This window comes from Styela clava, chromosome 4, assembly GCF_964204865.1.
Source record: "Styela clava chromosome 4, kaStyClav1.hap1.2, whole genome shotgun sequence".
Taxonomy (NCBI): Eukaryota; Metazoa; Chordata; class Ascidiacea; order Stolidobranchia; family Styelidae; genus Styela; species Styela clava.
This window is the reverse complement of record NC_135253.1, coordinates 13,733,018-13,754,745: the sequence shown is the minus strand read 5'-3', so window position 1 is coordinate 13,754,745 and position 21,728 is coordinate 13,733,018. Positions and strand designations below refer to the sequence as shown.

The 21,728-nt window shown below is 34.0% G+C and overlaps 3 protein-coding genes across 3 annotated transcripts; 2 read left to right on the top strand and 1 right to left on the bottom strand.

The window, feature by feature from the left end:
- Positions 1-7,594: 7,594 nt before the first annotated feature.
- LOC144422079 (transmembrane protein 138-like) lies at positions 7,595-9,526 on the top strand. The gene is made up of 3 exons (XM_078111862.1): positions 7,595-7,770; positions 8,414-8,593; positions 8,848-9,526. Exons 1-3 carry the CDS (start codon positions 7,646-7,648, stop codon positions 9,032-9,034), a joined length of 492 nt encoding a protein of 163 aa, XP_077967988.1. The 5' UTR covers positions 7,595-7,645; the 3' UTR covers positions 9,035-9,526.
- A 412-nt stretch (positions 9,527-9,938) lies between these two features.
- LOC144422076 (nucleolar complex protein 2 homolog) lies at positions 9,939-19,086 on the bottom strand. The gene is made up of 18 exons (XM_078111858.1): positions 18,859-19,086; positions 17,557-17,633; positions 16,707-16,826; positions 16,412-16,543; positions 15,940-16,032; positions 14,943-15,115; positions 14,300-14,407; positions 13,733-13,922; positions 13,543-13,659; positions 13,109-13,297; positions 12,553-12,692; positions 12,161-12,301; positions 11,681-11,765; positions 11,402-11,530; positions 11,209-11,325; positions 10,827-10,940; positions 10,518-10,671; positions 9,939-10,305 (listed from the first exon to the last, which is right to left on the bottom strand). Exons 1-18 carry the CDS (start codon positions 18,950-18,952, stop codon positions 10,046-10,048), a joined length of 2,433 nt encoding a protein of 810 aa, XP_077967984.1. The 5' UTR covers positions 18,953-19,086; the 3' UTR covers positions 9,939-10,045.
- Positions 19,087-19,183: 97 nt separating this feature from the next.
- LOC144422078 (lipid droplet-associated hydrolase-like) lies at positions 19,184-21,724 on the top strand. Its single transcript, XM_078111861.1, has one exon. The coding sequence runs from the start codon at positions 20,062-20,064 to the stop codon at positions 20,992-20,994; it is 933 nt and encodes a 310-aa protein (XP_077967987.1). The 5' UTR covers positions 19,184-20,061; the 3' UTR covers positions 20,995-21,724.
- The last annotated feature ends 4 nt before the right edge of the window (positions 21,725-21,728 follow it).

Sequence of the window (21,728 nt, the reverse complement as noted above, 5' to 3'; positions counted from 1 at the left end):
TAGCTTTAAAAACCTCATTTTGCGTCACATCTAATTCTAAAACAATATATATATATTACAGATTCGTTGGAGTAGGATGCTCTCTTATAACGCAATCATTATTGTTTCAATCAAAAAATAGTATATATCAGTATACGACATATATCTGAAATCGTTTTATTAAAATCCTACAGTATCAGAGTTCTCATGATTCTCAACTAACCTGTTCAAACGGATTTCATATAAGTTCTTCGATGTCGATCCCCCTTTTCAAAATAAATTGTTGACTGATCGGATAGGATGCTGTGTTTGACTTTGAATACCCATCTATCATCGACAGCGAGAACATTACATGAACTTGACAAAACAAGCGTTCAATTTATATATATAAAACTTATCAAAAGTACTAACTGAAATATATCTTCTTATTCAGAATTTTCTCCGACGTAAAAAGCATTTACATTCTTTCGAATTTTGGCTGATTTGTTTTTTTCCTCAGAATACTAATGCTGAGAAATACGAAAATTCATCAAATATTATAGGCCTACTGTAATTTGATCAGTGCGTTTACAAAACCTTGGCTCCAGCAACTTCTGCACTAATGTCACTCAGGCTTTATCAGGTTGTCCACAACAAGCTTTTACAAGAGCTTTATTGGGAGTAGATTTTGTCACCCATATGTTTTAAAATTAAATACATTTGTTTCAGTTGCGTATCCCGTTATTTTGTGTAACCATTATTCATTTTTTGTCCCATATAATCATACAAAATTTATGAATATTTTTAGCATTATGTTTATGCATAACTTTAACCGTTCATGCATTTAGATGTTTAGCAATAAAGTAATTTCTAATTTTATGATCCACGATCATGAATACGAATTGCACTAGTTCTTTCAATTAGATCGAAATTTATTGCATTCCTCAAAGTCAGGGACCGGCCTAGGGGTAAGCTTTTTGCTTAGTTTGATATTTTAAATAATATTGATATAAAAATTTTACTCTCACTTGTCCGTTACCCTATTCATTCTCGTGTATAACAGCACCTATATATAACTCGTTTATCCTCTGAATTATTGTTGAAGTTAGGTAAAAGGGGTATCGTTATCAGAAACTCGCCCCGGGCAGCAGTAAAAGTTCGGCACGCCTCTGATTCAAGTTAATTATTTTCATTTATGCAATAGTGTTCATTTATGCAACAATTCATGAACATCAATACAGTGGAAGAAAGAAAAAAAAACATTTAATACTTATCACTGCAGCAGCTTAAGGTATCCTGCTATCCATCAAAACGCCAAGAACTATGAACATTCACTAGTATTGGTATCGGTTCAATCGATTCTGTGCCATCGCATGGTCGTCCACGAACCGGTGGCTAATTGCAGTTTATTTATTATCTAAATCTAAGCACGGAACATCTGGTTGGGCTACTTCTATAGTCGGCCTAGATTGGTAACCGGATGAGATGCCGTGGTACGAAATCTATATTATAAATTTTTTTTGCTTCTTTTTTCACTGAGATAAATATAAAATCCTTTGCTTCGTTTTTGGAAAACAAAATTTATAGATTTGCGTATTCATACTAGAGATGTACCGATACCACTTTTGTCGCCGATACCGATACCGATCCGATACCAGCTAAAAACGCCGATACCGATACCGATACTACAAAAAGGCCGATATTACCGATACCGATACTATGTAATTATTACTTAATTAGGTGTGCTGTGTAGGGCAGACGGGTTAAAACAATGATCTTTGAGCGTTGTTCATAGTACACATTATTTCAGATCGAAAAAAAAAGATATATCACATAATATGAAATTAATGTTTGTTGTTTGCTTCAACTGAATAAGATACATTGTACAGTAACGCTAGTAATCTCGGTGTTCAATTAGAAAACTCATAAGCCGGGATGTCCTATTTGACTTAATTGTTAATATCGCAACCTTCGAATATCGTTATTCATGTATAAGAATAACGATATAAGAATATCGAATATCACCCACACATTCTAGCGCCGCCGTCCTACGTTCAAATTAAAATCATTTTACAAATATTTTATTCCGTGGCTAATCGTAATCGTTGACGCAATGAGTCAAAGTCAACATGAAGGAATATCAATCACCACCGACAAAAAGAAGGCCAACCTATAACCGTCGAGGATGTTTTTTTACTTTACTATTTTATGATATTTTACAATTGCTATCATATATTTTGAGACAGTCTGGGGCTAGGCGGTCATGTCACTATGTCTATAAAGTAATAGTGTAGTTAAACAAAATTAAAATTAATACCTGCGTAGAGGGATAATTGTGTCGGAATTTAGTTTATCGATGTCGACGGACTAAATGACACTCGTACTTGACGACAAACAGTCAGAATTTATACCCGTGCCAAAAGTTCATGTGCCGTTAAAAAGGACCCCATTTCCACTGTATAATTTAAAACTGGGCGCCTAGTTGCTTTTTGTTATGTGCTGTGTTGATATATTTCTTCATAATTACTATGTAATATTAAAAATGTCAATATAAAAATTTGACAGCGAAAATCGCCAAATTAGTTGAGCTAGTTTGGCTGATAAATAGCTAAAAACACGTGAATCCTATTCTCTCGCGGCGGTGGGGACATGTATGGCTCATAGCTCACGATCTCTCCAGACAAAAAATAAATTAAAAAGTAGTATTCCAACTTATCTTTTAAAACATTCTGGATCATATCAAAAAGGTAAATATATCGGAAATATCGGCCTTTATCTAACCGATACCGATACGTGGCCGATACCGAAAAAATGGCCGATATTGCCGATACCGATACCCGATACATCGGTACATCTCTAATTCATACTATCAGATCGAGCACAACATTTCTATATCCTTTTGTGAAGGCTATATTTGGTAATGCAAGTCGAACTCTAACTAATGGATTGCTTCCGAGTTTATATCCTTCTCGTTGATCACGAATTTATATTATGTTGTCTGTTCACATAATAACAAGAGAGCAATGCTCAAATATATGGACACGCAGAACAATTCCCCAAAAATCATATGCGGTGACCAACGACTAACATACCGGCGGAGATTTACCAGTACATATATCAGGGTACTGTGGCGGTACAGGGACTGTCATTGATATTTTAGGTCCTGTGAAAATGATTCATTATTCTTGATTATATTGAAACATCAATTAAAATATCTCTAGATATTAGTCAATTATCTACCGTATTACCGGATCAGGTACCGAACCACAATCAAACATTTCACATAAAAACGTTACAAAATAACATACGTCAAGTTAACGCCACCTGAATCGGGGTACAAATTTCGGTACAGTGTCTGTCATTACCGCTGTAGTTCAGTGCAATGAGCATATATACAATGAGTGGAAATATTAATCCATTGTGACCTGCATTTTTACGTCGTCCAACTAAATAGTTCGTTGCATATGAAGTCGTTCGCTGCAAAAATCCCTTGTTTCAGCTGGGTCGAGTGCGAAATTGGCCGTATTGAGGCTTTTAATTTTTCGATTCGTGTTCGGTTTTGGGTTTCGAAGTATGGTACGTTGAAAGCATACTAACTAACTATAAGCATATTGGGAATACATATCTATTAGGCAAAAAACGTAGCTACAGAACGGAATACGAATCAGTCGCCACGTGGGGTGCGGTTATTGCTGTATTTATTCATTGATATAACATGGGACTTACATATTTATCCAGGGGGAAAGGAAAGCCTATTAAATGGCGAACCACGGCCAAATAGCTCTGTGCTTCATATGAACCCCCAGGCTGCCTGGACTTTGTGAACTATTCGTATACTTATTAAAAATACTGATTTTATCTATAAATTACTCTGGGATATCCTGTCATTAAAATTTAAAATTTGCCATTTTCATGTCTTGTGAATTTACACAAAAAAGTTTGTTTTTTATTTCATTATTTAGAGTACATTTTGTTATCAATTATGATTTTTGCATGTATATTATTAAATTTTAACGATTTTTCATATAGCCTAGTCATATATATAGATACTGTTGATTTGGATACAATTATACTTTTGTAATCAATAGTGAGATATAGGATTTGAACAAGGGTCGCAGCCAGGATTTTTCCAACGGGGTGGGGGGCATACGGTGGAATTAAAACAGTGCGCCAAAAGTTCAATTCACGACTGCGTGAGGCGTGTAATAAATTAAAAACAATGCGTCGTTCACAGCAAAATTCCACAGTCACGCGTAGCTCGCCTCTGTTTTCTTGCCGGTGTTTGGTGAGTATATACAAAAACACGCTCGCGTGTAGCGCCGATCGAATCATGAAATGTGGAAATTTTACTTGGAATTTAATGCTAACAAAGTTGATTTTTTAAAGTCATTTATTGATTATTTACATGCGCCGTGATTAGTGGTGACAAACCGTATTTTTTTTTATATAAAATTATTCGAATATTTTAACGAACATCGGCGAAGATGTTAAAGACAACTATTAGCAAGTATTCACAACAAAAATTAATTTTATTCTGGTTTTTATCTTCTGTGTTGGATTTGTATCACAGTTAGGGTCCCAATTTTGAGCAAACGATATTATCATTACTGACCCCGGGATGCGATATTTGTGAAGTTGATAGTTGACATTTTTATGTTTTAATTTTATATCGTTTCCGTGTTACTTTCATATTAAATAATAATTAAAAAAACTCCGCAAATTGGTAATCTCGAGAATACTCAGTGTTGAGTATTCATGTAACTCAGCTTTGGTTTAAAACACTGATACTTAACACGTGAATAAATCAGCAATAATGGCATTTCTACGTGGTCAAAATATTATTTCTCCGCAATATTTCGGGAAATTTGCATAAAATACATTATTCACATGCCTTGCTTATCTGATTCAACGTTTCTAAATTTACAAAAACGATGTTGACGCGATTTACGCAAAATTAGAAATTGAAAACTATGATGGCGCAAAAATGACACAAAATAAAAAATTCTCACATTCATCGTTTCTGTCTGTTGGCGATAGCCGTCGGTAAATTTTACGTAACTCGTTGTAAATTTATGTTATTAAATTCTATCTTGCTTTTCAATGCGCCCTGCTTTGTATTAAAATAAAAGAAATCGGGAATAGAATGTCCTGAAATTAGCTCATAACCCTTCTTTGTCATAGCTGAAGTTACTGAATAACAATCACGCATTCTTATTTGTCATTATCAGCGCCAACAAAAAAAATAACATATCGTAAAGATAAAAAGTATGGCGGTGTTAACTGCGCTGCGGTGATAATACGCAGAATAATATCCGTTTGACAAAACCATAATGCGCGACCGTAAAACGACGGTGCTGCTTTTTTTGAAGAAGTTTTGAAAGAATTTTTTTTCTCAAACCAAAGGGGGGGGGGGGTTAAGACCAGTGGTGGGATTTAGCCCGTTCTATAGAACCGTCTCACGGAATTTAATGAGATCAGCGAATCGGTCAGCATTACTAAAAAACATGTAACAGAACCGGCCGAAAACTATGACTTTTGTGATGGAACCAGCTGACAAAAACTTGAATCCCACTACTCGTTACGACCCATGTAAAGGGGGACGTGGGTTTTTGTATTCATTGATATAGGATGGGGTTAACATATTTACTCGTGTGGAGAGGAAAGCCGATAAGCTGATTCCCTGCTAATCTTCTAATTTTTGTCTTCGTTTTTATTGTCAAGATATCCCAGACTGATTTGAAATCAGAGAGTCCTGGGGCTTCGTATGGAGCGCCTTATAAACTATGATTGCGAGAAGCTGTGAACGCCATATATTTAGGACTTCTTATCCCTTTCCTTTCCCATGGATAAATATGTACCTAAATTCCATGCTATAATCAGAAATAACCGCACTTGACTTCATATTCTGTGGTATAGCTAATAAATATGCATTCCCAAAAAGGATATGCTTATAGTTAGTATGCTTTCAACGTACCATACTTCGAATACTTCTGTGGTATAGCTAATAGATATGCATTCCCAATAAGCATATGCTTATAGTTAGTATGCTTTCAACGTACCATACTTCGAAACCCAAAACCGAACACGAAACGAAAAATTAAAAGCCTCAATACGGCCAATTTCGCAACCGGCGCGGCCGAAGCAAGGGATTTTTGCAGCGAGTGATATGCTTTTTCCATATGCAACGAACCATTTAGTTGGACGACGTAAAAAATGCAGTTCACAATGGATTAATGAGCAAATATTTGGAAGTTTCCACTCATTGTATATATGCTCATTGTTCAGTGTCACTGCGCTGTGTTACGGTACAGGAACTGCCGTATGTTTAGCAGTTCCTGTCCTGTGACAGCGTGAAATGAAATTGCAAGATGGTCCGACTTACAACTGTAGTAATACCAACGATTCGAGTCACTACTGTAATATAACACCAAGTACGGCACTATTCGCTATTCACCATTCCTCAAATCTCAGCAAAGCAAGGATTCCGTTACGAACCATCGACGCTCGATGGCACGTGATCAAAAGAACATGAAGTGCCAGAATATGCGTCCGCAGAACGTTCGGTGACGTCATAGCAAACGAAAACAAATCTTACAGAGCTAACAGAAATATTTAAAATAAATATAAGTCATGGACCTTTCCCCGAGCATCGACTTCCTTGTTTACTTCGTGACATTGACCAATCAGCAGATGCAAAAAGTGACGTAACAATGCTCCCCTTTTCGCATCCGCTCGGACACTTTTCTCACTCAGACCAATGATTTTCAAGCGTGGTCGTAAACATTACCTCGTTTTCGCATTTTTGAACTCTATTCGTTAGTTTTCAGTATTGTTTTGGAAACTTAAATGTAATTCAGATAACTCAATGATCCCTCTGTCTTTCTAGGAGTTTTAATTTAATTGGAGTAATGAAAAGTGTTGTAGAAATAGCTGTGATAGACTAGGTTAAAATTCTTTACCGGTACTTTTAAAAAAACAGATTGTTGTTTGCGAGGAATCATAATGATGGTTTGAAACACATGCCCCATTTTACAGGCGCCAACTAGCAAAAGCACTCTTAGGAAAACCCCAAAAATTTTGCAATGATAAAGTATAAAAAGAATTTCTCGGGGGTGAAAGGTCGGGGAAAGGTCCATAGCCTTCTAGAGAAAAATTTCATCTTTAACCACTGAAAATTTCAAAGCAATTGGTCCAGTAATCAGAGAGAAAAGCGACTTTTTAGATTCTCCACTAGGTGTTCAAAAATTGCCAAAGAACAACAACAACATAATATTGAAACGATCCATATGTCCACTCACGTGTCCAATAATAATACAGATGGATATATTGTAGATAGATGGAAATTTTTCTCTCGACTCCGATAACAGTAAGACATAGTCTAAAGCATGGTACACAGATGGCGTCATTTTGTAACTATAAATCATCCGAGAGAATATTCATTGGTGGCTGATGTTCTTCTATAGCCAAACTTTTCACAAGACATTTAACCCTATGCGAACCACTAGTATCAAATTTATAGTCGAAACCCCACCCAAGCTATCAATCCAGGTATATATGGGCTTTGATCAATCGACTCGTGACTGCCGCAAGTGCTCGTCTCGTCACGGTCTGTAAATTTCAGTTGCGAATGAAAACAAAATTTTTATTTACAAATGCTAGAGCGAGTGGGCTTTTCGCGGATTTTAACATGCAGGCATCAAGCTTTCGTATGATTTTGTCGCTTCAACTCTTACTACTTTTATATGATATTTTGAACAACGCGTTAATAGACCTCGTGGTACCAGAATACGACGTGCAACTTGTGTTATTTATGTGAGTATTCCAGTAGAGGAAGGAGGTGTACCGGTATGCGCACATTCGTGTTTTAGGCCAGTATGATCTTGTGCATACATCCCGTCTTCAGTATTTATAATTACTAATTCGTTTATATTGCTTTTACGAGACGAATGAACATATAGACATAAAATATGTAATATGGTTTAATATGTGGCTCAGCTGGGCAGCAATTAGGGTACCATTGAATTGTGCTAAGTGTGAGCTATCTCATCGCTTATTACCTCTCACATGAGAATGCTGAAATAGTTTCATATTTATTATTAATATATAAGTTACTGTATAACTGTACCCTACTATCATTCACACTTTCAAATTATATTTCATTTCGTGTACCGGTAATTTCGCACCTCAAGTACTTATAGTGGACGTAACATAACGATTTTTGCGCGATTTTTCCTAACCCCCACCTGACTACGCCATCCAAAAAAGACGGTTGTTTTACTATTTTGGTTGTTTGTCTGCGCGTCTTGGATGACAGACAGCAAAAATTGGTATGAAATTACACTACAACCTTTCATTTCTGAACTGTCAGTGTTTAGGCTATTTTGAATAAATTTCTTAGCTATATGAGTCATTTCAAGTATAGGCTTTGTTTCAATGGAAATATATTTCCTTTTAGACTTCAAGATATTGGACTGATGTTTCAACTCATTGTTGTTTCATTAGAATTTTTCAATACATATGCATCTCAAGCTGGTTTTGTTGGAGTGATGGTTAAAAAGTTCCGCACAACTATCATTATCACTGTTTTTTACCTTGCCCTAAGTATCGGTCTACATGTTTGGACTCTGACTCTTCGGTAATGATTTTTTCTGTTTAGTCAAAGTACCGTCACTCAGTTAGGGACAGCAGTGTATGCACTAACATGTTCCTTCAATGAATAAATAAAGTTGCTTACTGTAACAACGTTAACATTTCGTATTGGAAAATTGACTGTCAAGTCGAATGTTCCATGAATCTGTCTAGTACAATGCACTGTTTAAAAATTTTTCATACAGCACCAAACAATTGACATCATTCACATTTGCTTACTCAACTGTCTCACTTTTGCAGGTGGAACAGAACTGGTCAGTTTGTCTACGTCTGGGGAATCGGTGGATATTACGCATTATACATTATTCAGAGAGGCTTGTCCCCATTCTATTATTATTACTATAAACGAACTGCTTTGAAACTGGGCGATTCTAAATTCTATTATAACTCTGAATGGCTTAGATCTCAGTGGTCTGGTGCAAGATGAGCAAGGTGTCCATCTACTCCATCCTCAATTACAATGCACCAAGACTATCTAGTATTCCCGAGAATTGAAGGAGCATCCAATTCTCCGTTGTGGGCACAGATGTTAACAAGAGATCAATTCATTTCCACATAAACTGATTCGATATATATTCAACGAACTTTCATCTATACTTCAGCTGGAGTTACCGCAATTTATGTATATATATAATGAACATTTTTTAAAAGTTTTTTTATACGATTTGTACTTTTTTTTAGCAAGTGATTCATACGAGAGCACTTTTGCAACAAAAAACCTAACTTGCTCAGATTAGAATAGTTGACTATGATAGGATTGTACAGACTTCACCATTCTCCGATGTTGTCCGGTTTCAGTTCAAATTCAAGACTTTTCAGGGATTTGTGATAATTCTGTTACTTTCTAATTATAAGCCTCTTGCCGGCAATTTTGCAGCCACTGTGCAATAAATTTTGATTGAACTTTGGCATGGGCCGTTTCACAGCTTGGATTAGCTAATAAACCATCACAGACTTTCCTTCTGGTATATAATGACCAAGGTGGTAGTATGCACGTTGTGGCCCACAATCACTGCCATATGAATACATGACAGGATAAAGTTAACCATACCCACTATTTAACCGTCTACATATATACTAATAGAAAACTCTTTACTGCACACATAAGTTCCATCTATACATTCCAAGCAATGTTCCCTCTAATTTCTTGTAGTATATGTGCGCAGAAATTTTGGTGTGTGCGCACTTTTTTGGAAATGACTAATATTTGTGCAAAAACCAATGAAGAAATTTTGGCGTTCTAACCGGGAATGGGTGGGCCAACAACAACGCGCGCGCACACCTTAGAGGGAACACTGATTCCAAGCTTTCTTCTAACAAGACGCGAACTGGAATTTTTTTTCATACCATTTATTAGAAGCACAAATTCACCTGCATGGGGTAGAATGCGTTAGTTTGTAAATTGGTTCAATATGCAGGTTTTCATTTGAACATATAGCTAATTTTCTTCATCAGAGGAAAACTCGAACTCCTCAACAATGTCTGGTTCATCATCACTGACATCAATCTTCTGCTTTTTATTTTGACTTGGAGATGATTCAGGTTTTTGATTTCCATTATTTAAATCAGTCCCTTCATCAGAAATTTCATCGTCTGAATATCCACCAACATCGGAACCACTCAACGACTCATTATCATTTGGTTGTACAGCCTTCCTTTTTCGAATAGTTGAAGTCTTTCTTTTTCGAAAAGATTTACCTGGGATAACAAGTTAGCTTGGTACAATAAACAGTTTAGTAATCATATGAAACTGCTAATATAATAGCGAGGTCAGGCAGAGAGGACAAAAATGATATTTATTTTTTCAGTTTCCAATATTTTGTTCAGATACTGAAAAGAGGGTGAAACTGCATAACCATGTGTAGCAAGAGATTTAAGTTTATTTAACATATTCTGAAATTTGCCAGTACCTTCCTGGATTAATTTCTCCAAGTTTTCTCCCACATTTTCTAATAGATTATCAGCATCGTCTGCAAAAAGATCTCCCATTTCTTCCTTATCTCTCTTTTTGGAAGCTTCCATGAATTTCTTGCGATCAATGGTCGGAAGTCTCTCTTCGACAATCTGAAAGAAAAACAGATTGTATATTCCCACCTACAGCATTTTATCCAGTTTTCTCCCCTTCCAAATCTCACAACACTTATTACCAATTCTTCGATTCATTTATGTCCAAGGGCACCTCTAATATTAGCTAATAATTTATAGCTGTAATATCATACCCTATTTTTATCAGCTGCAGCATGCTGACTTTCCCTATGATGCAGTTTTTTATAGTGATTATAATGTTTGTGAAATGGAACTCCTTGTGTTTTTTGCGTTCTCTCCCAGGCAGTCTGAAAAAAAAATTTCAAGATAAATAGGAAGGAATTCCTGAACAAATCTGTATATGCTGAAATAATTGAAATATATACATATTAGTCTAATTTATATCGATGATTCCTTCCCACTTTCATCTATTGTAAAGGCACTTCTCCAGCTTCGATTGTAGTTGACATGTGGAACAATTCAATGTCAACGTAGAAAAATATTGGTTCTACACAATGCTTACGAACACCCTCTTATTAGCGATGTTCTTGCCAGATATGTTTTTGTGATACTCACAACTGCAGTAACATCAGCAACTCCAAATGAAACATCAGATCTTTTATCAAGAATATATTTACTGTTTTCTTCGACTTTTTCGATGATTTGACGCACAAGTTTGACATAGTTTTGCATCTAAATGAACAAATTCACTACAATATTAAATATTTACTTCTTGCAGTGTTTCAAATGCAATACAAAGCTTAATAACCTTGCACTTTTTCATATATTTCTTCATTGATATTACTGTTGGCACCATCATCTCGGGGAAAGAAATTGAATGAGCTTGTGTGTTGATATAGTCCATAAAGGCATTATAAATCTCATCCATTGTACTGCTCTGTAAATCAAAATACAGGATAGTCGTTAGTTCGTTACCATACTCCTTGAAAATTAAGTTTATGAATAACAACCCTGTTAATTTCTCAAACCTAACTTATGGATCCAGGTACAAGATTTCTGTTTGACAAAAGATTAAATAAATTCTTACCCTGTAACTCGATTCTTTTAATTGAGAATTAGATAATTTTAGAATTGTGGAAAAATTGAGAGGCTGCATCATCAATCCTCCTTTTCTGTGAAAAAGTCAGGTAAAAAATAACCTGCTACATGCCAAAATTTTAAGCAATGCTCAAGTGACAATTTAAAAACTGAGGCTGTGAGTGACCTTGGGAGTACGGTATCAAAATTAGATATCCCAATTATTCGTCAACGGTCAACACAAAATAAAACATTAGAAAACAACATGAATATTGGAAGAAAACTTTAATTGTGTGAGAGGAGTCGCGTTGGGACCAGCAGCGACACCTACAGGCAACAACACTGATTCGGGTTAGTGACAACAAGAAGGTAACAAAGGCACCAAAACAATGTAATAAGAAATTTACCAATTATTCATTAGAAATGTATACAAAAACATAAAATTCTGACAAATCTATTAGAAATATTGAGCACAATAGATTGAACTTACTTTTTACTAAATTCAGCGAGTCTGAGTGGCTTAGTGATGTAAGGCAACAATGGAATATAAGTGTTTGTAGCATCCGAAAGCATGGTGAGGTATCGAATTATATGATAACGAAGTGGAAAATATCTTGCAGTGGGCACCAAACTGTAGAAATGTACAAAACAGTTTTGATTTTTATTAATACATCGAAAGGATTGGAAAGATAAATTGACTCATTTGCACAAATCTAGATAGCTCATGCATGAAGCAGTTCTAGCCTTTGTCAATAAATGACGCCAAAAGAATAGAAGGTGCCGATGAGCCACCAACCTACCTGTACGTGACATATGTTATTTATTTAGTTTTTCAAGCAGACAATCAAGTCAACAGTGCAAGAAATTGAAAACTGTACTCACTCAATTGCTCCGAGAGAAACTTGTACTAATGGATATAAAAGTGGTTTAATTATATCATGGGAATATAAATGTCCAACCATTCTACACCATAATCCAATGCAATGTACATATTGCCAATTGTAAACAGCTTGGTAGTTCTCCTAATAGAGAGACAATGAAAGCAATAAATTGAAAGCATCAATGTGGAGACATAATAGTGAAGTGATACATGTCATTTCAGAATGGCCAAGGAACTTAGGCTAACAGAGTTGAAACTTGAAAGGTCAAATAATGTTAGAGAATATTTGTGTTATGGCCTTTGAAGCAGAGTTTTGTGAGTGAACATTATGCAAAATTCACCAACAATGGATACCGGTATTTGCAAAACTTTCCATGACCACTCTATGGTTGATGAACCTCTGGAAGGAAACTGTCCAAAACAGTTGCTAAAAATAGATAAATTCATAAATATTCAAAATAAAATACTACTCATAGTAGAATAAAAAAATAATTTTTATACCTCAATTCCCTGAATAACAGAATTACAGCTTTATTGACATAGAGTAAAGTCAATTACCTTTTTTTGGACTGTCATTGCCTTTCTCAAGTGGATGGCAAGTTGTCGAATGTAAAGAAAAGCAAGTTGATAAGTCATTGATGGATTGATTGAAAATAATTCGCATAAAGTTTGTTGCATGAAGTTGATCATTGGTAGTATGGAAGGAGTTGTGAATTTACAGTTAGCAACGTAGGCAAGATAGGTTTGCTGAAATGAAAAAACAATCATTTGTATAGTGAAAAAAACTTTAATTGTTAAATACCGTGCATTTCATACCAATAAATAAAAAGCTAAAAATTGAAATAAATTTTCTAGTCGACCAGTGATTAAACACAAGAACATCATTAAGGTTCTTTCACTTTTCTAAAACACTCTCTCTATGTCTAATTTTCTGAAACCTTTTACATATTTACGCAAATGTACTGAAGAAAATATTCTTCTTTTCTACTCACCCTCATTGTAGGTTCAAGATACTTATGTTTGTCAAGTTTAATAATTCTATTGATGCAGAGAAAAGTTAGGACGCGAACACTTTCATCATCTGCACTGCTCCAGGTCTTTATAAGAAACTGAAAAAAGATTAATAAAAATTAAAATCAACTATTTTTCGGGTAAAAATAAAGGAATCATATAGACACCAACCTTCAACAATAACTTAGTTATCTTTGGAAAAGATATGAAATAAGGCACAAGTAGGATTGTGTGTCTGAGCGTAGCACATACGACTGATGGTTCTAATAAAAGCTGATTCAGAGCAATAACATCATTCAAATAAACTTTTATTAAATCTCGCAATCGTATCCATGATTTACTTTTTGTTGGAAGAATGAGTCTGAAAAATAAAAAGTTATGTTTCACTGTAACTGATGCATGTTGAGGGGTTGTCAAATCTTCGATTTTTTGAACAAGGACCCCAATATAACAGAACTGTTATGGTTATATTGAGAGCTGGGGATCTGGTTCGAAATCACAATGGCTCCGGCTCCAGCTCCAGAGTATATTTAAACTGTGGAAGGACAGATTTGTAATTAGATATGATTAGATTCATAATTGGTATTTGGATATAATAAAATTATAAATAGAAAAAAAATATTTAGATGTTAGAGCCACTGAAATTTTTGGTAACCTCGGCTCCAGCTCCACCAAAATGTCAGCCTCTGAATCCTGAGCCCTGGTTAAATCAATGGCTAGAAGTCTTGAAAAACATACTTATTCGATGACTTGTCTGGAAAATATTCAAGTAATTTGGCCAAAGATGGAACAACTTGTCGTATACAAAGACCAACCACTGCATTGAAGGTCCCTCCACTTTCGACCCTAATAGGAAAAAAATGAATAGCATAGCTTCATAGTAAGAAGCTTTATCTGGTACGAATCTCCAAGCCAAAATACCAAACTGTAGCTCTGTGTAATTATTATTAGGGAATTCAAATTTGAAAGTTAAATCTTGGTGCAGATTCTGAACATTTGAAATCAGAACGCTTGAAAGAGGCAGGTAGGCAAAAAAAGGCAGGCAACGCCATAAAATATGTGAATCAAATTTTATCTCTCTTTTAACTCTCTATGATACTATTTTATGTCATTTTTATCTTTATTAAATAGGCTATTTTGAAAATTTTCAAAAAATAGGTCCACATAATAAAACAGTACACTTTTTAGAACACAAATCTTCCACAGATAAAGTATGATTGCAACTGGTTTCACTTTCAATTTCTGTGGCCTAATAATATTAAATTCGTTCCATACACATCCACATGGTATAAAGTTATCAAATTTTAGAAACTTTAATGCAATCTGCGCTTTTATACATACACATGATACAACCCCTATTAAATAAATAGGTAAGTCATACTTGAACTTCGTTTTTGGTTTCTGCTTTTTTGTTTTTCGATCCTCAATATCATCATTGAATCGTAGAATAGCCGCATGAAATGCTTTCATCAAATCTCTCAATGAGGGCCGAGATGATTTTGGATCCATTAGTTTAGTTTTCCAATCATCAATCATATCATCAGTGACAGGAATCTGTGCATAAAAGTGAATTATAAACACCAGGGAAATTCATAGTAAATATTACGCCAATCTTATCATCAAGATATAGAACAGTTTTGAACTTGCAGGTTGACTATTTCATTTAACAAGTATACAATTGATGCATTTCAAGCTACTCTACGCGCAAGATTCCAGAAACAATTAAATTTATAGAACATGAGCCAGAGATATTCTATGCACCCCTATGTTTCTAACTCTGGCCATTCACTCGACCACTGTATGAGGCTCGGAACGAGCCACCATTTACATGTAAGTCCAGAATAATTTTTCCATTATAAATGGAACTAGATGTTAGTATTTAGTACAAAAGACAATTTCTTCATATATCAAGAGGAAAATGAAAGATATGATATATTTCAATCAACCACATATTATAGTAATTAAACTAAATGTGTGACAGATATTTGTTTGATTAGGATTGTTTTTACTTCAAAAAGTATCTTATAGCGGTTGAAAAACAGAAGTATTCGATTGCTTGCTGATAGCACTGTGGAATCAAGAGTTTAGTATTTTTCTATTAATATTGGTGTCGGAACGAAAGTCATCATTTCCAGGGTTTTAGGAATATCTTCGGATTCGCAGACTTGATCATTTGAACAGACAATTGAAGAAAGCAGCATGGGCAAAAACTGTTATTATCGAGACTTGATTTTCCCAGAATTGCTGGAGCATATAAATTAATCGAGACTTCACAGTTTTGTTTGCTGATTAGAAGCACACAGGAACATTGTCTTTCACGAAGACTACATCAAACGAAGCCAACAATACATCACATTTTGTTAAGAAAAAATACTTACTCTATCCTTCATTGTTGTAGAAGATCGTTCCATTTCTTGATCACTGCCTGACAATATCTCCTCATGCTGTTCTAAATCACTGTCACTTGCTTCCTATAGGAATATGAGAAAGAAAGTCATAAATTGTAATGGTCCGTTATCCCTACTATTAAATATGAAGAATAACAAAATATAATCAATCCAGTTGAAACATTCAATATTCATAGGAGAACCAATAATAATTCAAAATCATCATCTTCCAAAAGTATGGCACATTTAAATTTTCAAAAAGCAAAGTTGTATCAACTATGAAGTAAAATATAAATTAATCAATGTGATTTTCAAAGAATTTAACAAAAATCCTGATTAACAGTTATCTAACTTGAATTTTTTTTTTACAATTTAGTTCTTTAGACATACTGAATTCGAATACCTAAAAGATAAATATGGAATGCAAATAACTTCTACTATAAATATGAAATATGATGACAACCTCTAATTTATTAGGCAGTTGATGAACTCCTGTATCTCCATCTTCATCGGATGGATCACTATCATCGTCATCATCATCACCATCAATATCAAAATCGCTTTCGTCAAATTTTAGAAGCGACCCATCTTCTTGCTAAAATAAATAAAAGTTGATGAAATGTGTGACAAAGCACTTCATCATTGAAATGTTGGTAAAATAATTAATAGCCATTTGAGTATAATAGCCATTAAATTTAGGCCTAAAAAATCATAATGCACCAACCACCATGTACTTCCTTAAAAATAGAAATATTTACCTTCAAAAACTTATAAAACTCAGGGTCCTTATCCTGAAGATTATCTAAAACTTTTTGATGAGATGAAACGGTTTTTTGCTGTGTTAGACCTGGCTTTGTGTTAGCGTTAATCTCCGAATTCTGAAAACAAATCCCCAATTAATTTTGAAAAACAAAAAAGACAACCGATGAAGGTTTTAAGACTAAGCTCTTGCTAGGTACCATTTGCTATAACTACATAAATTTTGATCAAATTGACTGTTGTTTGTCTAATTCATTTTTTGTAATGCATTTATTCTTTTGACTTTTTTTGTTGGCTTTTTATTATTAATAAATGTGACACCTTAAATTAATGATGGAAATGCATTAAAAACAAAACTGGGAATTTTATAGAAGAGCGAGGGGGGGGGGGCACGAGTGTTGCGTTTTTGGGAAGGGGCAAAGAAAAGTTTGACAACTACTGGTGTAAACGATAACATTGATCTATTTTCCTTTCAGGCTGCCACAGAAGTAGTGCATGAAGGGTCAATAGAAATAGTTATTCCGGAGTACCGATTGCCAAATATTATACTTTCTGCGTTCTTTTTTCAAAATATATATAGCTTGTAATAACATATCATCCATCAAAAACTGGTTATACTACAACTTAACTACTTTTCGGCAATCAAATTAATATCAAAAATTACTATTAGAAGACATGACAATAGCATTTTAAACATCTTATTTCATCAGTATTTAGATATATGACAAAACTATGTAAACAAGACCAGACATACAATAAAAATAGGCCAAAAAGAACCACAGTAGGCCTATATAAAAAATGATTGTCAAAATTGCTTCGTTTGTAATTGTCATTGGAAATTTTAACAACCTTTTCTGTTTTAGCTTTATCTTTGAGAATTTTCTTTTGTCCAGTCTTTTTCTTCTTCGTGTTTTTTGCAATTGAACCTGAAGCATCAATGATAGTATAAGCAGGAGTTTAAGGCAAACAATTATAAAGAAATAAAGTATTTTAAAAACAAAAAATAATTCCCATTTTTTTACAAAAATTGTGCAAATGATAAAAGTTCTCATGTCATTGAAATAGTTATATGAATGCAAAAAAATATTTTGTCGAGTATAGCCAGCCCCAGGACTGGTAGCTGCAATTCCTGCCTGTCTAATAAAGTACAGAAGTATGCAGAAGTCAAATGTCTGCATGCAGAAATGTGTCAAACTAAAAGATATAACAGATAGGCCTATGGCATTTGTTTCATTTGTCGCCAATCTGACAAATTCCGCATCCCACAATGTAAAATTTAATAATATAATATATAATATAAGTTTATTTCGACTCCATAATCAGCAAAACAATAAAATGAATGCTAAAAATAAATAAATAAAAACTGATTATGAAATCAGGAGAGCGAACAAAACCTTAGATAAGGTTTAAAACGTACAGAATGTATATAAGATGGAAGGTTTTGCCAAGAAGATGTGGTACGTGTTCACTCACCTAAAATAATTGAAATATTTCACACACGCTCACACGCACCCACACACACAACCATATAGAAGTTATTAAGTAAAGGGAACATGAAAAATTACATACTGGTAGTTAATAAAAAATAAATAAATAAAAATTACTTGCCACACCATATTAATAAATTTATCATGATTGCCATTGCCAAATTGATCAATTTTATAAATGGGAGTGAACAGTAAAGATAAACTTTTATAAAAAAATATATTGTCAAGCTGATTATAGATGGAGTCAAATGCCAAAATGCCCAACCAAAGTTGCCAGAATTGGGTGCATGAAGAGGTGGGCTAGACCACTTCATTGCCCAAACTAGAGCCTATTATTGCCAAATTGTAGTCCAGATTGCAATAAGTACAGAAGTATTTAAATCTATCAGTAACTTTATAAGTATGAGTAATTATAATTAATTAAGGTAGAAAGACAGGGTATAGGAATATGTTGGTTGCTAAGGTTATAAGGTTTTTTTTTTTCATTCTTAGATATTGACTTCTGCAAGGATAAAGGAATTAGGAATAAAGGAATTAGTAAATAAGTATTAGTAAATAAATAATTAGTAATTAAGCTTCTAGGTCTGATAGCTGAGAATGTTAATTGATAGTGTTAAATGAAAGTGAGATCTGAAGATAGTCAAAGAGTACGATTTAAGCTTACTTCCAGTTTCCACTTTCATTTCTTCCGATTCATCATTATCTGATCCCCAATCTGTTTTCATAAAGTCTTCCACAGTCATACTAGACAAATCCATGTTAAATAGTTGCGATGAGGTTACTCTATATTTAATCTATACAAATAACTGAATAATATCCTATATCATGCAATTCAGACCTGCACATCCAAAATACCTCAATCTACGTTGCTCCTAAAGGTGCACTTCGGAGTTCAGACTGAAAAACGAACATGCGCTTTCCATGAGTATTTATATTTCCTGGTTCAAAGGTCATTCATTCGGGACTGAATTTGAAATGTCGGGGTTAGGTATTTACCTCAACATTCTAATCTATGTTTTATCTGGATTAGAAAAAAATTACTGACGAAAGATGGAAACCAGTAGTGATGTGATTCAAGACGAGATAAGTCACAACTTTCGCCAAATACAACGATAGTGATCATTTGTGTTTGCATTCCTGCATTTAGTGTAATATGGATGCAAACGTTCATGGGTGCTGAATGTTAATGGGTGCAAATGTTTGTGTGTATAGCAATGTGCTGGGCACAGTATGTGGGAAAGCTAATGAAACCACTTATAACCCAGTACAGTAGCTTACACTTGATATTCTGATATTGCGAAGTTCATGCATAGGCCTTTCAAATAGTAGGGTATTCTACTAAATTACAAGATGTGTATATTGGTGTTCGAATTTTGGGTGATGTTAAGGTACCAACTGAAATCAAAAAATGTTCAGCTTCAACAAGAATAAAAAGATTTTCGTATACTTCTGCACATTATAATATCTCTTTCATGTTGTTAAATGTGATTGTGTAATAAGCGATAAAAACTTTATTCTACCAGCAGACTAGTATGTAGACAAGTACGAATTATACATTAATTTTTCATTGATTTATTTATTTTAGGTTGTTTCACTACTTCTGTCCTATACTCTGTGACCAATGATTTTTTCAATGTTGAAAGTAATTGATAAACAAAATTTGAAGCTTTTTATGATTGTTGGAAGTTTTTCTTTGAACATGTCCAGTTTCGGTCTCTCAAAAAAATTATTTTAAATTGCCCTTATTAATGTTTAACTTGAAATTGTCGCCTTATTCACTCATCCCTTTACTGCTTTATGCTTTGTGTTACTCTATTTATATTTTATTTCATCTGCTTTATGACTGATTAAAAAAAGAATTAGAAGGATGAACACGCATGTCATGGCTGTTTTGGAGTGGGAACCAGTTGACAATGTCTTATTTCATACTCTCCGGTGCGGATTTTTCAATTATTCACAAGGCCATGAAAGCTTGTTTTTCATTATCCCTGGAAACCCAGGAAATATGGGATTTTACAAGAATTTTTCTGAAGCTTTATTTGCTAGAACTGGTGTACCTGTTTGGGGGGTTTCCCATACAGGACATGCAAATAGAGAGAATTTGCAGATCATATCAAATAAGTGTTCACGTTTTAAGACACTTGAGCCTGAAAATTGTACTTTATCTTCACAAATTGAGCATAAAATATTATTTTTAAAAACTAAAGTACTTCCATATTGTAACAAAGTTTACCTCATTGGTCATTCTATTGGTTGCTATATGTTATTACACATTCTTGATAAACTGAATAGTTCTCAACTGCATGCTGGCATTTTGCTTTTTCCTGGCATTGAACGATTGGCTATCTCACCCCAGGGGGAAAAATTAACTCCATTTTTAACAAATTGTCATAAACTTGTGCAAATTTTTACATTGATGCTTGCTTTTGTTCCTTATTTTTTAAAGAAGAGATTGGTCAATTATTTGTTCCATGATGTTGATGAAGAATGTCGTTCCACAATACTGAATCATGTTATAATTCCTCGGGTTGCAAATGCATGCATATTTTTAGGAATGCAAGAAATGCAACAAGTTCATATAAGAGATGATAATATAATAAATGCTCACAAGGACAAATTAATATTTTATTATGGCGTAAGTGACGGTTGGTGCCCTATATCATATTATGAAGATATAAAATCAGCATTTGAGAATCTTAATGCAAGATTATGTGAAAAAAATTACAGACATGCATTTGTACTCCGAGACAGCGAGGGTATGGCTGATATCGTGAGTGACATGTTGAAGGAAAATTTATAAGTGTCTGTAGGGTTGTAAAAAATATTTATTATTGAGAATCTTGGCTCTTAAGAATTATTGTTTTTTTTTTTGTATTCGACATCTTCAACAGCTCCTTAGCCTATAGCAGTACTGTCGTTATATTTTATTCAATTTTGTAATTGGTATTTTTATATGTATAAATAATTCTAAAATTACCCTTATTCTCTTTGTTTGTGTGATCCTGTATAACGTCAGGTATTTCTTCAACATTATTGTTTGGTTTACATTTTATGCAATCATGTTTTGTTTTTGTCACTTATTCAGTCAATTTTGAAACGGCTAATGTGTTACTGTTCTTGTGATATTAAGGCTATGTTCATATGCACGAAGGTTTTCAAGTTTACTAAATAGTTTTATTATGAATTACGGTACCTAATGCTAATATTATGATCATAGTTGGGCTTATGGAATTATTTTTTATTTTAATCACTTGGTGCCTCTTAAACTTAAAAACCTCTTAAAAACTCTCAAAAAGTAGTTTCTTGCTAGGCATCACATTGATATCATCAAGCTCCAATATTTTAAAATGACTTATTAGAAATAATTAAAAATCTGAATCAGCTCTAAAGTTCAAGAGTTATTCATACATAAAGATTTACCTATTTTGCAACCTTTTTTATAGCAACTCTATTATCAATTTAAGACTCAGCCAGGGAAAATTACACTTTTTTTAGTTTAATAATCATTGTGGCAAATTTTTCATTACAGATTTT

Bases quoted from the DNA above. Each gene is read 5' to 3' on its own strand.
- LOC144422079 (XM_078111862.1), top strand. From the start codon at position 7,646: ATGCAGGCATCAAGCTTTCGTATGATTTTGTCGCTTCAACTCTTACTA. The intron at 7,771-8,413 runs GTGAGTATTCCA...ATTTCCTTTTAG, and splicing joins GTGCAACTTGTGTTATTTAT to ACTTCAAGATATTGGACTGA. The intron at 8,594-8,847 runs GTAATGATTTTT...TCACTTTTGCAG, and splicing joins GTTTGGACTCTGACTCTTCG to GTGGAACAGAACTGGTCAGT.
- LOC144422076 (XM_078111858.1), bottom strand. From the start codon at position 18,952: ATGGATTTGTCTAGTATGACTGTGGAAGACTTTATGAAAACAGATTGG. The intron at 11,531-11,680 runs GTAAGAATTTAT...TTTGATTTACAG, and splicing joins TAAAAGAATCGAGTTACAGG to AGCAGTACAATGGATGAGAT. The intron at 10,941-11,208 runs GTGAGTATCACA...TTTTTTTTTCAG, and splicing joins TTGCTGATGTTACTGCAGTT to ACTGCCTGGGAGAGAACGCA.
- LOC144422078 (XM_078111861.1), top strand. From the start codon at position 20,062: ATGAACACGCATGTCATGGCTGTTTTGGAGTGGGAACCAGTTGACAAT.